The sequence below is a fragment of the Thrips palmi genome, unplaced genomic scaffold, assembly GCF_012932325.1.
Source record: "Thrips palmi isolate BJ-2018 unplaced genomic scaffold, TpBJ-2018v1 HiC_scaffold_10, whole genome shotgun sequence".
In the NCBI taxonomy this organism is placed as follows: domain Eukaryota; kingdom Metazoa; phylum Arthropoda; class Insecta; order Thysanoptera; family Thripidae; genus Thrips; species Thrips palmi.
In genome coordinates, this window is record NW_023144621.1 from 220609 (window position 1) to 238109 (window position 17501).

Genomic DNA, 17501 nt, shown 5'->3' on the forward strand with positions numbered 1-17501 from the left:
CCGACAGACAGACAGACAGACAAAACTTTTCAACCCCACTGGAGTAACAGGCTTCGCTATCGCTCAGCCAACAATCGAAGCAAAATAATTAACCTCTGCACCTTGCTCGCGCATGGCTTCACGCGCTTCCTAGGCCGTTGCCGCCCCCTGATTTAAGTATGACCGTTTTTCGGTCATACTTCTTGTATCACCGATAATCGGTCAGATGTCTCACCCTTTGAATTTCAGTGGCGGAGCACTTTTTAAAATATCTTGTTTCCTAAGAAATAACTCCCATATTTTCCAATCAAAGATTTCCGAATTAAAGGAGGTTCTTCGCTTGTGTTCTTAGTAGAATTTAACTTTCTCAAAGATAATGTAATTGAATATAAACCACGGAAATCAGGTATTATACCATACGATCCCTGCTTTGAAAGTTATCCATACATTTTTTTTGTTTCTTGGTACTTTGGGAAGCCTATCGTGTATCGTGTTCACTTTATTTACGAGCTTGGCGGGTTTCCTCTCTTAACCAGCGTGTCCGGATTTGCCCGCCGGCCTTCATAATGTGGCTTCTGCCTGCAGCTAACTGCATGCCACGTAATTGAACTAGCGAGGTGTCAGTTCGGAAAATATGTTGCTCCCGCGAAATGGAAACAAACAAACCTCTATTTTGCCTTCATTTGGTATTTATTTGACCTTTATATGGGCGTTTCACTTTACTCATTCTTATAAGGTTTTAAGGGGAGGTTCTGGTGAAAATCTTGCCATTTTCCAAATGGATCCCACAGTCATAATTTGTTCGGAAGATAAAATTTTTCATTGAGGAGACTAAAATTTGACTTTTGAAGGCACATGCCAGGCTGTAAACCCAGTCGAAGAGTCTTTTTGAGCCTATTTTGGCTGTATCTTAAAAAATCTCCATGCGCATACTATTTTGTCGTAAAAGGTTGACCTTGACATTTTTCACTTCTTCGATTCATTTTCAAAAGATTCCGGCATGCATAGCTCAAAACTTCCATCATATTATTAATTTTTAACTTTTTAAGCTGAAAAGTCCCTGAAATTTGTCTATTTTGTACAATTTTGATCAATTATAGTGAAATGCTTGGTTAGAAAGCTTGCGAATAAAAATGCAATTGACATTTTGAGGTGTGCATGCCGGCATTTTTAAAAAATGAATCGAAGAAGTGAAAAGTGTCTAAGCCAACCTTTTACGACAAAATAGTATGCGCAAGAAGATTTTTAAAGTTATAGCCTAAATGGGAGAAAATGGCTCTGCGATTGGGTTCAAAGCATAGAATGTGCCTCCCCAATGAAAAATTTTAATAAATACTTGATAAGACATCAAATTTTTAACAAATTTTCACAGTGGGACCTATTTAGGAGAAAATAGCATTTTCACCAGAACCTCCCCTTAATACATCCCATGTAACTTATTAAAACCTTATAAGAATGAGTAAAATGAAACGCCCATATGAAGGTCAGATAAATACCAAGTAAAGGCCAAATAAAGGCTTATTTGTTTCCATTTCGCGGGTATGAACTCTGAGGAAAATATGGATGAAAAATTAGTTACAGAAAATGTGGCGAAGGTTTAATTTAGCCTGGGCGCGTCTCTTAAAACCATTTGACATTGACGTGCAGTTAAATAGACTGAGACGCCCTTTCGATGCGCCGGCTTTTGGAGAGTGTAACACTTTGATTTTAACAATGCTCCTGCATCAAGCATGACATGGCCCCAGGTTGGCCCTCAAAAAAAGTGAAGTTTTTTTGATCGTCCAATTCTGCTCAGAAATGAACTCTACGTCAAAATATAATAACCCGTACACGACCCTCGCGCTTCATGTTTCTTGAGTCACAATTTTTTTTTTTTCAAAATTCTAGTTAAGGGCCACCTCAGCATTGACAGGGTACTGGAACTGGAGGACTAGCATCAACAGTTGGATCCATGCTCACTCTCATTCCAGGATGAACATCACTTTGGAACGAATAACATCATGTCACGTCCCTTCGAGCATTGTGTCACATTCATGTCATGTCATCGTGAATATGCTAATTTATGGCTGATTCACGTCCATACGAATGTGACTTAATTCTCCAAGGAACGTGCCATTTTGTCACATTCATTTTGACGTGATGTCACGTTCCTGAAATGGGAGTGCTCCATGTGCGTGAGTCCGTCTGTCGGAGAACTTTGCGTAGTCCATTCTTTGCCAAATTTGGTATGCAGCCGCAGTATTTTAAGATGCTGATCCATAATGCTTCCTCATATTTACAAATAGGCTCACCGCAAATGCTCTTTGTCCCATGTTTATCCTGGGGAGATGACACAGCGAGAGCACCCACACGCTCCAACAGGCCAGCCGCATGTTGAGCGCAATGCTGCAGAGCGTCAACTGTATGTCGCGTCGCATGCCTGGCTTGTGAACGCTAAATGCGTTGCGTGTCCCCGCAGGTCAAGCACAGTGGCCCCAAAGCTGTCGTTAAAACAATTACAAGAGGTTTCTGACGTACTGGTCTGCCCCAGGTAAAAGCCCCCTGGCACTGCGAGAAAAGTGGAGATTCTTTTGTACCACAAGTATTTGACGACTTTGGAAAATTGGGTTGCTTCCTTTCGTGCACACTAAATTACGGTATCATGAGGTTTTTGGTGTATAACTTCCGCGCACAGAGCATATGCGTGAAGTGCACCAAGTCGTGCGCAACGACGTACACTTTCGACGTTAGTTACACACAAATTCGTTTATTTTAAAACGCATGTACAATATTGCGCAAAGCTTATGCACAAGATACTACTGTAGGGTTGCCTTATACAGTCGCAAATTATGGGTCAGGGAAGGTTGAGAGCCGGTGATGGTATCTGCTAACGAGCTCGCTGAGTAAAACTTACAAAGGAAAGCAGCTTGTTTTAACAAAGTGTTTTGAGCTTCCAAAGCTTTCAAAGAAAATGCTTAAAGCTTGGTAAACAGCGCAACGAAGGTACCTGAGTTCTCGGTAACTTGTGACCAGTTTCTTCATGCTGTATAAGGGGAGGTTCTGGTGAAAATGCTATTTTCTCCTAAATAGGTCCCACTGTGAAAATTAGTTAAGAATTTGATGTCTTACCAAGTAATTATAAAAAATTTCATTGGGGACTCACATTTTATGCCCTGAAGCCAGTCGCAGAGCCTTTTTCCTTTTAGGCTATAACTTCAAAATCTTCCTGCGCATACTATTTTGTCGTAAAAGGTGGCCTTGACTTTCACTTCTTCGATTCATTTTAAAGATCCCGGCATGCACAACTCAAACCGTAAACTACATATTCATCCGCAAGCTTTTAACCAATCATTTCACTATAATTGATCAAAATGTACAAAATAGACAAATTTTAGGGACTTTTCCGTTAAAAGCTTACAGTTAAAAATATAATGGAGATTTTGAGCTATGCATGCCGGCATTTTTGGAAAATGAATCGAAGAAGTGAAAAGTCAAGGTCAACCTTTACGAAAAATAGTATGCGCAAGGAGATTTTTAAGATACAGCCTAAATATGCTCAAAAGACTCTTCGACTGGGTTCAGAGCCTGGATTGCCTCAAAAATCAAATTTTAGTCTCCTCGAAAAAAGATTGTATATTCCGAACAAATTATGACACTGGGATCCATTTTGAAAATGGCAAGATTTTCACCAGAACCTCCCCTTAACTAATATCTCTGCACTGTGTGGTAGATTTGCATCGTAAAGTATAGATGTAGCTTTGAGTGCACAGCATTTCTCAGTAGAAAATTAGGAGTGTTTGGGCAGCTTTGCAGCAGTCAAGTGAGGAACACTGATAAAAATTTTGTCGTAACTTAGCGACACATTTATCGCTAACTTTTTTAGCGACAAGATTTGTTGTGGAACGAATAGCTTGTTAAACCGTAGTCCTATTGGAACTAAGGGATAATTTCACAACGTCTAACTTGTAATAACGCACCAACAATAATACATCAACGACAAGTATTGAAAGTCCAAAAGAAATTTTGTAATGTCTGCGAAAATATTCAGAGAGTACTTTTGTCGCTAAATTTATTTTGCATGGTTTTTTTTGGACAATATTGTAATTTCCATATGACTTAGAAGAACAAAATAGATGATTATTCATAATATACTTTAATTGCGCAGATAATGGCAAAAGATGTTGTTTCCACACAAATTGTATCGTAAAGAGTGATAACAAGAATTTTGTTCTTCAGCGACAAAATTTCGCTTACTAGACTCAACGACATTTGTTTCGCTTTGGTCCATGATGAAATTCTATGTTTTGAAACGACTAAATTTTCACTCATCTGATTGTTTCTGTACGACCATTTTTTAACAGTGAAGGTGGGGAGTGCGTAAATGAATAGGAGTTCAACACAACCTTTACACCTTTCTGTGATATTTATTTCATGCAAAAAATAGCTGCGGTCCCGTTCATTGCTAAGACATTCAGTACCATCCGTCCAGCTCCACTTTCACTTCCGGTCGGAGCTTCCCGAAGGCCTCCACGTGACCTTGACACTCGTCCGAAGACTCCTCCCACATGTCGTCGTCGATGTAGCAGTTGACGCCCAGGGTGACGTGGCGCAGTGGGGCGTGGGGCTCGCACTGCCGCAGGGCGTCGCGGACGCAGCCCCCCACCTGCTCCACGCCCGCCGGGTACAGCTGGACCTGGGGGAAGCACGCACTCTCATTTTCTCAAGACATTTTGTTTGTTGACCATATTGAAGTTTGGGCGCATTGAAGGGGTGAGGGGTGTAGGGTGAGATTTATCACTTTTCATGCTTATTTAGCTTCCATGATAGTCATCCCGGGGGGGCCACCACTCTGGTTTCTGGCTTAAACAAGATTACGGGATAACGGGAAATTTACTGGGGATTACGCGTAAAATTTTGGAAAATTGGTTCAAAAACGTTCAGAAATGACTCCAAAACGTAGCAAACCGACAGAATTTTGCCGAGGTTTTCGTGATTACGGCATAGGTTACCGGAGATTACCAGCCAATTTATACACAGGATAACGGGAGTGGCGGCCCCCTCGGGTCACTCTGACCCACTGACGTTCACAGTCAGAGTCCTCGTTCGGGCAGCAATCGATTGGTGAGGTCACACGTTCGGTCCGAGTCCCATTCTGCGACTCTGGAGCTACAAAGGCGTCTGGAATTTTGGCCGCCTCCCCACCGGTCTTCTGGCCCACTGTGAAGGGGACCTACTTACGAGGGGGCAATCACGTACGATGTTTGGGGACACAAGATTTCTTAAGAAAAGAGATTTCGTCGGATTTCGGCCATTTTTTTTTTTGCCATAAATCTGCTTGTTTTGGGGCTTTTTTGGGGAACGATTTCGGATTTCCAGAGATTTCTGGGTCTCCGGGCGACACATGATTTCTCGAGTGGTTGCCCCACGCCCACTTACGTTGAGTGTGTGGAGTCGCGGCCAGTGCCGCAGCGCGGGCAGCACGGCCTGGTGCGCCATGAGCGACTCCAGGGCGGCGCACTGCTGCAGCGCGGCCCGCTGCGCCTCCCCGAGCGGCTCGTTCCAGTACAGCGACGCGCTGCGCAGCGAGGCGGCCGCGCCGCGGAGCAAGTCCTCGACGAGGGCCTCGGGCGGCGCGAAGCGGTCGCTGCTGTACGCGTCCGTGAAGCGCACGTGCGAGACGAACACCTCGCGCAGCCTGCCGACAGTGAACCAGGGGGAAATCACGGTGAATCACGGTGTACAAATCCAACGAATTTCAGTCAAATTTCGGTTAATTTGGGGCGAAAACAACTGAATTTTGAGAAGACTTTCGATCAATTTCAATCACTTTCAATGAATATCAGTGAGTTTTAAACGTTTGATGTACAAATTTGGCTGGAAATGCCGAGAATTCGGGGCGACGTAATTGCAGGTGCAAGTGTTATTTTATTTTATCGCCGTAAGGTCGACTATTGGTGGAATTCCGTTTAAGCTTAACAGATGCATCAAGACATAGTAATGTCTGTATGCTCATTAATGTGCACGAACGTCAATAAGAAAACTGAAAGCGAGTTTTGCGTGTGCACACTCTAAATGTCTTACGGTCACTGCAAATGCAAAGGCGATACTTACGTACATATTTTGGTGATACAATTAACTATCGCCAATTAACGGCCTTACGGAAAAGTATTGCCGTCAGAACGGCGATACTCAGAAGTATCGCAAAATTTGGCGATACTTTTGGGTATTGCCGAAACTACGGCATTTAACTAAGAACTTGTCCCCTTGATTTGTTCAACGATTATTGCCAAATCGTGGCAATACTCCGAGGTATCGCCAAATCTTGGCGATACTTTTGCGTATCGCCGTTCTGACGGCAATACAGTACTTTGGTATCGCCAAAATATGTACGTAAGTATCGCCTTTGCATTTGCAGTGGTGAAAGGCTGCACCAACATATTATGGTGGAGATTTTCTCCATATTACAAAAGAAATTCGACAAAATATCTGTAAGGTACAATGAATTTTGAACTGTAAGTTTCCAAGTCAGCTGCACCACCATAATATGGATAAACTGCACCATAAGACTTTGAGAGTGCCCTAGAAAACCTTAGAAACTATTTTAGGCCTTTCATAGAAAAGTGCCTTGTTATAACAAAGTATTTTGAACATACATAAGCTTACAAAGAAAATACTTCGTAGTTTCCGAACTATTTCTTTCGTATAACAATGTAAATTAGTTTTTACTATGTATGCCCGAAACACGTCGTAAGGTTTTAGGCGTGTGAATTTCAGCGGCGCATGGTGGTCCAGAAGATTGGTGGAGCCGGCCCAAATTCTAGACGCGTTTTAAGCTCCAGAGTCTCGGAACAGGAATGAAACCTGACGTGTGACCCTCCAACGCATTCTCGTTCGGAAAGCAGTCCATTGATGGGGCAAACAACTTGAATGTTGGTGTACATTTTCCTTGAAATAACGTGAAATAACGCGAAATAACGTGGAAATAACAATGAAATAACGTGAAATAACGCGAATTTAAAGTAACGGTGTACAAATTTTGACGTCGTTGTTTGCCCTCGGTGGGGTCACACGTTCGGTTCGAGTCCCATTTAGCGACACTGGAGCTCAAAACGCGTCCGGGATTCTGACCGCACCGGTCTTCCGGCCCACTGTGCGGCGCGCACCTTTGCATGCCCGCCGCCAGCTTGCCCGCAGTGTAGGGCAGCCGCTCGGCGACTTCCAGCCGCAGCTCCTCGAGGTGTTCCAGGTCGCCGAGGATGTCAAGCGCGGGGCGGCCCTGGCTATCCCGTTGCGCTCGCTCGTCGTCCAGCCACAGCTGCACGCGGCGCGCGCAGTGCCGGCTGCGCCAGAGCACGTCCAGCACCTCGGGGCACAGGCCGTCGTCCCCCGCCTTCCAGAAGGCCGTCTTGACGCACAGCCGCCGCACCACGGCCTTGCTGCGGCGCAGGGCCAGGAGCACGGCGCGGTCGGGGCCCTGAGGGGGACAAAGGGCTTAGAGCTACATTCTGAAAGCATTTCGAACTATTTTGGACTTTACAAAAGTAGCCTCTTAGGACAAAGTATTTAGAGCATAAGCTTGCTAACAAAGTACTACTTCGTATGACGAACTATTCACTACAAATCCAACCTCCAGATCCAGGCTGCGGAGCGACGGCGCGTGCAGCACTATTCTGGCAGCCACTGTCGGCTCCGAGGTGACCACCGGGACGCCGTGTTCGTACCGCGCCTCGAAGCGCACCTGCGAATACGGAACACAGTGATAACGCACACTGAGAACACCTTACAAACTATTTTGGGCCTTAGAAAGAAAAGTAGTTTGTATAACAATGTATTTTGAGCATACGTAAGCTAACAAACAAAATACTTCGTAATTTACGAACTATTTCTTCGTATAACAAAGTATTTTAGTTTGTTATATGTATGCTCAAAATACTTATTTTCCATTCCTCAATCGAGGGCAGGTGTCTCTTTGATTACTCACCTCCACGTCGCGCCACGCCTTGGAGTCGCGGCACAGTCGGCGCCAGCGTTTGCACAACAGCGGCAGCGTGTCCAGCAGGGCCCCGCCGTCGGCCACCCGCGAGAACACGTCCACCAGCAGCTCGTCTGGGAGTGCGGCGATGGGGCAGCGGCCTGCAACGATGCCACGCCACCATCAAGGGGTTACCCACTCGTTGCGTCGGGCCACACACACTAAATGTTTGTGAACTGGCATTGTCCATAACTATGGCCATATGTGTACATACGCCCTTGAAACCTTACGAAGTATTTTGAGCATACATACGTGCAAACTTGTAGTTTACTTTGTTATTGGCTGAGCGATAGCGAAGCCTGTTACTCCAGTGGGGTTGAAAAACTTTTTCTGTCTGTCTGTCTGTCTGTGTACACTACTCTTCCTGAACGGCTCGGCCGACCTGGCTGAGATTTTGCAGGCCTATCAGATATGTTCTTGGCTCGGCACACGCGAAATTTCACTATCCTAGCTCAACTAGTTCAGTTTTTATAGCCGAAAAACACCTTAATAATGCCTAAAAATCGAGTTTTCTGTAGGTAGATCTCTCCTGTCTTGATGAAAGGGGGGTCTGGGGGGCGGAGCCCCCCAGCATGCAACAAATTAGAAAGAACTGATGATGGACAAGCATTGTCTGCCGAAGGCAGGCTAGCGCCGCAGGCCAGGGTAGGTACGCCAGGCGTGGATTGGAGGAACAGGCCGCGAGACATCGCGAAGCAGCCTGTTACGACAAGACGTGGTCTGGCGTAAACCTACCTTGTAAGAAGATATAGTTCGTAATTAAGTATTTTCCTTGTAAGCTTGTATGCTGAAAATACTTTGTTCTAACAAACTGCTTTGCTTTGTTAGGCCTGAAATAGTTTGTAAGCTTTTCTCAGTGTACACAAGCTGCCTAAATTGATCCAGGAAGCGGAAGAAGGGGATAACTCAATTTTGGCCATTTTCCAGGAGAAACCAAAAACTGTTAGCGGGGTAAACTAAAACAAAACAAATGAATGTAGCAGATGTTAATAATTTTAAAAAGCATTGGTAAAATTTTGGAAAAAAAAACAAAAGTGTAAGGTCACTCCGTAGAGGATTTCTGCGACTTATCACTTTCCGTTGAAATGGAAAACAGAGTCAGCCCACCTTATATTTCCTAAACAAAGAGGAATTTGGAGACAAGTCAAGTGGAACAATAGTCTGCATAAAGTGTATGTCACTCTGGTGTATTTTTTGGACTTAGCTCTTTTTTCCAAATTGAAATTTAAAATTTAGGGGGGTTAAGTTGAGTTGATTCTTTTCACACTAGATTCATAAAAATACAAGTTGAGTTATATCCTTTTGCCAATTTGTCAAACGGACTCATGTGGACTTCCGTTGAGTTATCTCCATTTATTAAGTGAATGAAATTTAGACCGTAAAAGGGGTTAAGTCGAGTTATACCCTTTTTCCATGTGGATTTTCTCCTAAACTGCTTGGAATTCAGTCAAATAATTTGGTGTAATTATAGAAACCATTTTAAGGCACAATAATAAAATAAAAACTCAATTTAGGGATAAGTCAAGTTATTCCCTTCTTCCGCTTCCTGGATCATTTATTATCCATAGTTATGAACACAAGTAGTATATAGGTATAACTTTCGTATGTACAAATCGGTACAAATATGGCCATAGTTATGGTCAAAAAGTCCCTTAGAATGTAGTGTGCAGACGATGCCGGATCCCCTTGATTCGCACTCATCCCACGAGCGAAGTGAGGATTTTCGAACTTTTTTTGTGCTTGAATGATTTGTGTCACGCTCCCAATAATGAGATGAGTCGCCCCCCCCCCCCCCCACCCTCTCAGACTCGCTTCGAACATTTAGTAAACATTTAGTACACGGCATTGATATTTTATCGACCTCTGCTAATTTGCGCACTTTCCTCTTTTGCTGATCCGCATTTTCGTTAGTGCATTGTGAGTACACGGACGGAGTACGGGTCATTGGCATATGTACATGTGTACACTGGTGATTCACCCCTTGCAAAGAAGGGTGAATGTGGGTGGATGCAGTCATTACGATTGAATCAAGACGTTAACGGACTGACACTAGAAAACAGAGGGTAACGATACGCTTTCGTTTTACTTATTTTGGCACCATGGGGCGGAAACGATTTGCGGCCCTCGCCCTGTGTAATGATCCTGACGGTCGCTTTCGTCGTTCACCTTCAAACCCTCAAACGACGGCACACGGTAAAAACGGTACCAGGCTTTCCCAGGAAGCCCATGGTAGAGACATAGGTGATTTCAAGTACGTTCCTGGGAAAACCAGGAACTCTTTTTACCGTGCAACTGGCAAGGAATGCTCCGCACTCTCAGACCTATATGGACTTCTTTCTGTCTTGTTTACAGCGTTTTTAGAGCAAACGTAAAATGTACTATTTTCTCTTTAACTATGCACAATTTTGATCTTTTTGAAAATAAAATTGTCGATAGATCATGTAGAAATTGAAAAGTACGTTGCAAATGACAAAAAGTCAGGTTTATTGGACTATAAACATTATACAATGAACAAAATAGTGCATAGCTAAAGAAAAAATAGTGCAATTCACGTTTGCACAAAACTCTTTTTGCAAGAGAGATAGAAAGTCAATACGAGACTGAGAGTGCGGGCACATTAGGCAGACCCACTCCCTCTCATGCTTTCCGCACAGGTCTTTGAGCCCAGACGTTCATGACGCACCATACCAGTGATGGTCGCGTACACGCCAGCCCAAGGTCGCAGCGTCCGTGGGCTGTGTGTGTGTGTGTATGTGTGTGTGCCACCGCTAGCCTACTGTACCAGTTGGTAGTACAGTACATCTGAGCGGGGGGCCGCCCGGCTCACGGCATGAAACGCGTGGGACTACTGCTCGCAGGTTATGGTTGAGGCAGTCCCGAAACAAGAAGGCAAGCGGACGAAAACATTGTAAGCTGCAAACTTAAATTGACATTTCAAGACAGGGTTTCGTAGGAAAACTAAACCGAAAGCCAGGAACCGCCATATTGGCCAGAAACGTGTCGTTAAAAACGTTTGTTTTGGAAATATGACAGCACATTTATTGTCGAAATTTGTGCAATGAGCAAGTTACTTGAAACAGTGGTTCCAGCACACGTTTGATGGAGAACGAACAATTTGCCTTTGCTTCCGTGTCGGTCATGGTAAAGATTTCCTAATTCCAAATAAATTCTGGGACGGATCCCAATATTCTGCACCAGGGCCCTCCACTTATCTAACTAATCTGTGTACGCTGGGAAGTGACAATCACTCAACCTTACGTCAGAAACGCCTGCAAGAAGGCACAAAGCCCGTCAAATCTTTCCAAACAATCCGACACCATCAAATAAGTTCTGCAAAATTATCAGTGAGGGACTTCTCAATCTTCAGTGATTTTTCAGAGCTAAGTTAGGAATTCAGCTGCACCACCACCACCATGATATGGAATATCTTTACCATGAGACTTTTAAAGTGCGCACGTAATCATTTATCTCTCGATATCCAAAGACTTACAGTGGTAAAACTAAAAGGTAGTATTATCCTCTGCTTTCAAGCGTAAATCAGTTTACGCTAGAAAACAAGCGTAACAAGGTCATCGACGGATGTTCCCCCCATCTAAATGCATGAGGGAATTTCTAGTCTCTGCTTGAATTCAAGCATAACATATATTCAAGCGTAACTTTAAGCTTGACTCAGGCATAGAGTTACGCTTTAGTTGTACCAGCGTGTAAACAATGTGTGACAACAAACTTACCTTCAAGGCCCGGGGCGTTATCTTGCGAGTCTGGCATGATGCTGCTGAGCCTCGGTCCTGCGACACGCTGTCTCGACTCGAGTACGCGCCTGTGGGGCCGTCGGCCGCGACTGCCGGCCGGCGGGAACGAGACAGAGGCGGCGGCACTGGCGGCAGCGCGCCAGGCCACACAGTGGGCGAGAAGACCGGTGGAGGCGGACAAAACTCTAGACGCGTTTTGAGCTCCAGAGTCGCTAAATAGGACTCGGACCGAACGTGTGACCCCACCAATGGATTCCTCGTTCGGGGAGCAATCCTGGGGTCTCACGCTCACTGCAAATCCAAGTGTAGGACAGGTCGACACTTTAAAGCGTAGACCAGTTTGTCCTACGCTTGCAAGTGTCGACCAATTGTGTCCTACGCTTGCAAGTGTCGACCAATTGTGTCCGACGCTTTGAAGTGTCGACCACACACTGTCCGACACCTACAAGTGTCGACCACAGAATGTCCGACGGGTGAAGTGTGGGGTCACAATAGGAAACTCAGTGTCATTTGCCGTAGGACAAACAGTGTCCAGGCAGAACAACATCACGGCCAAGGTCAGCACCAGCAGGACGAGGCTGGACGGAAGAATCATTCGGTCAGGCAGAGACACTGGGAGCGCCGTCAGATTATGCGCCCCGTCAAGCGCGCCCGGCCGATGGGTTGCCTACCACCACGGCGCTTAAGCCACATTACCATTACCATTACGGGCTAGCAACCGTTTGCTGAACTTATTGTGTCGTTGGCTCGCGTTGGCTCCACCGGGAATTTGCCACCGAAACAGGTCTTTAGCGTGACGAAGCGCTCGTTACACTTTTAGCACGCTGATGAATAGTAATTTGAGGGAACATAGCACGTACTTTTTTTTTTAAAGAGCTTCTCATGAGTTTTTAAATAGTGTGCTTTAAACTTATTTTCACTCTAAGTTACTACTAAGTTACTACTGAGTGATTCACCCCTCGATCTCTCGTCGGTCCTAACTAATCTATTTAGAAAATTACCTGGGAGTTCCCTGCACTGGTATTTCAAGAATTGGACACATTCGTCGGGACGCGGGTCGCGCAACGGCATAGACCTAGTCGGGTTGCTTTGATCCTTGAGTACTCACGAGGTGAAGCTGCACTGTTAGGGATTTTGTTGTAAAATAACGGGCAATTCCCTGTTAATTCTATAGGACAAATTGTTCGTAAGTTAATGAGTACAGTCGTTATAATTCAAATCTTCAACCATATTATTTTCAGGTTGGTCTTGGTTTGCCTCGACGAAAAAACGTGAAAATAGAACTAATAATGTACCTTGAAAATTTTACGACTTTCTTTGTAAATTTACGATGTTTCCTTGTTAAATTACGATTTTTCGTGGTAATTTAACAAACTTTTGTAATTTTACGAACAATTTGTCCTACAGAATTAACAGGGAATTACTCGTTAATTTACAATCAAACTTGTAAAATTACGATAATGCTTGTAATATGACAACTTTCGTTCGTCAAATGACGACATTCTTCGTAAAATTACAGCTTTAGTTCGTAATTTTACAAGGTTAACCGTAAAAATGTGTGTAAAATTGTGAAATTTCCCTTTGTATTTAGCCAATAACGAATACGTTCGTAAAATTACGAGTTTATGTTGTAAAATTACGATGGTATTCATGTAAAATAAAGTTGTAAAAATACGACTTCCCCTTACAGTGTGTTCATGGTAGCCACACTGTTTTTGGCTGAGCGATAGCGAAGCCCTTGCCGTGTTTGGGCGCGCTGAAAAGTGACTGGTCGTGCGTCTGTCTGTGACTTTGTATTCACCAACGATTCTCAGCAACTACAGTGGCTATAGTTTCAAGATTTCGTATTTAACGTCGCCTTAGCACCCCCCAACAACACGAGTTTGTTTCAAATCGTTGTTTAGTATCGTTTGAAATATTCAAAACATATTTTTGAATCAGGTCATTAGCGTGGTTAGGTTGGCAGCGCGGCACCGCTTACCAATTTCTCATACCTGCGGCTCCGCGGCTCTCAAATACGGGACATAGCAAATAAGCAAATAAAACGAAATAAAGAGCAGAAGGGTTTGGAAATGAGATCGGCCTTAGTTTTTCGACATTCTAGAATGTTTAAAACCCTTTTGGAACACCAACACAGCGAAATATGGAGAATGGATTTGAGAATGATTTACGTGTTTCGTTCCCCTCTCCCCCCTCCACTGTCAGAGGGGAATCATCTTCAGGTCAGTGCACTTTGACAAAGCATTGTAAAAAGAATGTTTTTATTTTGACCTTTTGTATTGTGTGCATCTTCTTATTTCATTTTAGTGTCATCCTCTTTTTAAAATTTTCAAACTAGAGGAAATCAGGGAAATGCATAAATAACTTGTGTTGAAATTGGCAGGCATACTTAGTTTGGACTCGAGAAATGCATTCTTTTGCAATGCTGCAAGCTGACAAGAGTGCAAAAGCACTAACATGTGTTTATTAATAGAATCAATGTATGGTTGTGTATATTTAATCCTAATAGAGTTTGAATTGATATTGGGTTCAAAGAGACGACTCAGGTTTTGAGCGGTGAGTCAATTTGTGTGTAGACAACCAACTATATATATGATTAGTGATGGGATTTAATAAGACGATTCCTTTAACTTCACCAAAGTTAATATAACTGATACTTCTTAGTAATGATTACATGAGTAAGATAAATTATGTCGGTTCATTAAGCCTTGGGTAGCCTTGGCATTGGTCTCTATGTGACGAAACACTGGATTTGACAATAATTGGTCCCCGCTAACTGGTTCAGATCAGCCTACCCTAAACTGACTTTCTCAATATTGTCTGTGCACTGTTCGGGATTATTTTGTGAAATTACGACTAGTTGTCTGTTAAATCTGTACCACGAACTGCTCGTAAATTTAAAAAACGATCTGATCATCCATCTTTTTCTCGTCAATTTACAAAATTATTCTTAAACTTACAAACTTAATCCTAAAATTTTGGTCGTTTCAGGCATTTTTTCTTCCTGTATTAGGAAGGAAACAACGGACGAAAACGCATTTTTCAGACTTGCTTTTACAATCATACTTGTAAATTTACAATTTCACCTGTAAAATTAAGAAGTTGTTTGTAAAATGATGAACAGTTTGTCAATTTACAATTTACTTTGTAAAAAAACAGTGCAGTTCGTGGTACAGATTTAACAGGCAACTATTCATAAAAGTGAGCTTGATTAGTAAGAAAACAAGTATGCGCGTGAATAGTCGTAAAAAAACGATTTTAGCAGTAAAACTACGATCTTTCGTCAGTAACATTAAGATTTCATCGTAAAATTACGAATTTATTCCTAAATTTATGAGTAAAGTTTGTCGAAAATATGACAATTGTTCATTTCATGAATCTTGTAGTTATTTTACGAATTATTCTTTGTAAAATTACAACACTAATTGTCCGGATTACTGTTGTAAAATAACGACTTTTCTTAACAGTGTTGCCTTGATAGGAATCTATTTCAACAGTCTTTCATCATCAAATTTAAAGGTAGGTTTATATGCTAGACCGTGTCTTGCCGTAACAGGCTTCACCAGGCAGTTCCGTTTTCGACAATGCACGCCGGCCTTGACTTTCTAGACTCACAAATATATACACACCTTTTGGCCCAGTGTGGTGTGACGCAAAATGTGCAAAACGTACACGAAGCGATTTTTTTTTTGCGGGAATCGATAGATTTTGACCTCCTCTTTCATATGAGTCGAGGGGTCACACGGTGAAATCGCGGGAACCCCGCGAAAAAGTGGGTTGCATATCTGCACGGGGCACTGCCACATTTTAGATTAAAATACCTTATAAAGTGGAAACTTTTTGATGCAGCGTCTTGGCGAAAGATGCGAGGCTTTAAGAAAACATAGGAGATTGAACCCTCTTAGTTTCAGCGCTCTGTTGTACAATTTGTGACTCACGGAGCCGATGAATTAAATGAACATCACGGTTCAAAACCAGAAAAATTTGATTTACTCGAAATTTTTCAAGTCGAATGTATGGATTGATTGGCACCAATGGATGCGCGCTTTCATTGGCGTTAACATCACCGTTAAAAATTTGGGGGTCGTCGGTTTGGATTTTGAACGGAAGCGCTTTGAACGCCGCCAGGCGGGAAGCGCGCGGCGCCCGGCGGCCCGTACAGCGAGTTGCCTACCCGGTGCCCCCGTAAGGCGCCATGTTAACTTCATCCCTTCAGAACTTTTTTCCCGAGGGATAAAAAAATGCCTCATCGGGTCAAGAGACTTTATTTTGGGCTCAACTATGCGTGTACCGTGTGGAAAATCGTAAAGTGCGAATTGATTTCACTTAAAACCGGACCCAGAGGTCGCTCGGCCAGCATGTTCCGTACGTCATGTCTTCCGAATGCGATTCGACTCCGTACACGCGTAGTTGAGCCCAAAAGAAAGGCTCTTAACCCAATGACGATATTTTTTATCGCACAGGACAAAAGTTATGAAGGGATGAAGTTAACATGGCGCCTTACGGGGTCACCGGGTAGGCAACTCGCTGTACGGGCCGCCGGGCGCCGCGCGCTTCCCGCCTGGCGGCGTTCAAAGCGCTGCCGTTCAAAATCCAAAGCGACGACCCCCAAATTTTTAACGCTGATGTTAACGCCAATAAAAACGCGCATCCATTGGTGCCAATCAACCCATACATTCGACTTGAAAAATTTCGAGTAAATCAAATTTTCTGGTTTTAAACCGTGATGTTCATTTAATATATCGTCTCCGTAGTCACAAATTGTAAAACGGAGTGGTGAAACTAACAGGGTTCAATCTCCTATGTTTTGTTAAGGGGAAGTTCTGGTGAAAATCTTGCCATTTTCCAAATGGATCCCACAGTCATAATTTGTTCGGAATATAAAATTTTTCATTGAGGAGACTGAAATTTGACTTTTGAAGGCACATGCCAGGCTGTAAACCCAGTCGAAGAGTCTTTTTGAGCCTATTTTGGCTGTATCTTAAAAAATCTCCTTGCGCATACTATTTAGTCGTAAAAGGTTGACCTTGACATTTTTCACTTCTTCGATTCATTTTCTAAAGTTTCCGGCATGCATAGCTCAAAACTTCCATTATATTATTAATTACTAGCTTTTTAAGCTGAAAAGTCCCTTAAATTTGTCTATTTTGTACATTTTTGATCAATTGCAGTGAAATGCTTGGTAAGAAAGCTTGCGAATAAAAATGCCATTGACATTTTGAGATGTGCATGCCGGCATTTTTTAAAAATGAATCAAAGAAGTGAAAAATGTCTAAGCCAACCTTTTACGACAAAATAGTATGCGCAAGAAGCTTTTTAAAGTTATAGCCTAAATGGGAGAAAAAGGCTCTACGACTGGGTTCAGGGCATAGAATGTGCCTCCCCAATGAAAAATTTTAATAAATACTTGATAAGACATCAAATTTTTAACAAATTTTCACAGTGGGACCTATTTAGGAGAAAATAGCATTTTCACCAGAACCTCCCCTTAAGGCTTCGCAGCTTTCGCCAAGACGCTGCATCAAATAGTTTTCGATTTAAAAGGTATTTTAATCGAAAATGTGGCAGTGCCCTGTGCAGTTTTGTAACCCGCTTTTTTTTTTGGGTGTTCCCGTGATTTTCCCGTCTGACCCCTCGACTCATGTGAAAGAGGAGGTCAAAATCTACCCATTCCTGCATAAAGAATCGCTTCGAGTATGTTTGGATATTTCATCTGGCGCCTAACCTCCTCACTAGTAGGGGAATTAACAAAATAGTCG

At 43.1% G+C, this 17501-nt stretch overlaps 2 protein-coding genes across 3 annotated transcripts in view; both read right to left on the reverse strand.

Annotated features, from left to right (window-relative positions):
• The window catches only part of LOC117646678, a 586045-nt gene that overhangs the window by 174452 nt on the left and 394092 nt on the right, over nucleotides 1-17501 (reverse strand). The gene's annotated exons all lie outside the window — the stretch shown is intronic.
• LOC117646590 overlaps nucleotides 4363-17501 on the reverse strand; it is a 54541-nt gene continuing 41402 nt past the window's right edge. The window contains exons 1-6 of one of the 2 annotated variants that reach the window (XM_034387645.1): nucleotides 11722-11861; nucleotides 7940-8091; nucleotides 7586-7696; nucleotides 7122-7432; nucleotides 5395-5653; nucleotides 4363-4651 (exon numbers count right to left, since the gene is read on the reverse strand). In XM_034387645.1, coding sequence (XP_034243536.1) covers nucleotides 4430-4651; nucleotides 5395-5653; nucleotides 7122-7432; nucleotides 7586-7696; nucleotides 7940-8091; nucleotides 11722-11758 — 1092 coding nt within the window. In that variant the 5' untranslated portion in view covers nucleotides 11759-11861 and the 3' untranslated portion in view covers nucleotides 4363-4429. Of the gene's footprint in view, nucleotides 4652-5394; nucleotides 5654-7121; nucleotides 7433-7585; nucleotides 7697-7939; nucleotides 8092-11721; nucleotides 11862-17501 lie in introns of those variants that run through there. The other variant, XM_034387637.1, reaches the window with a different exon arrangement.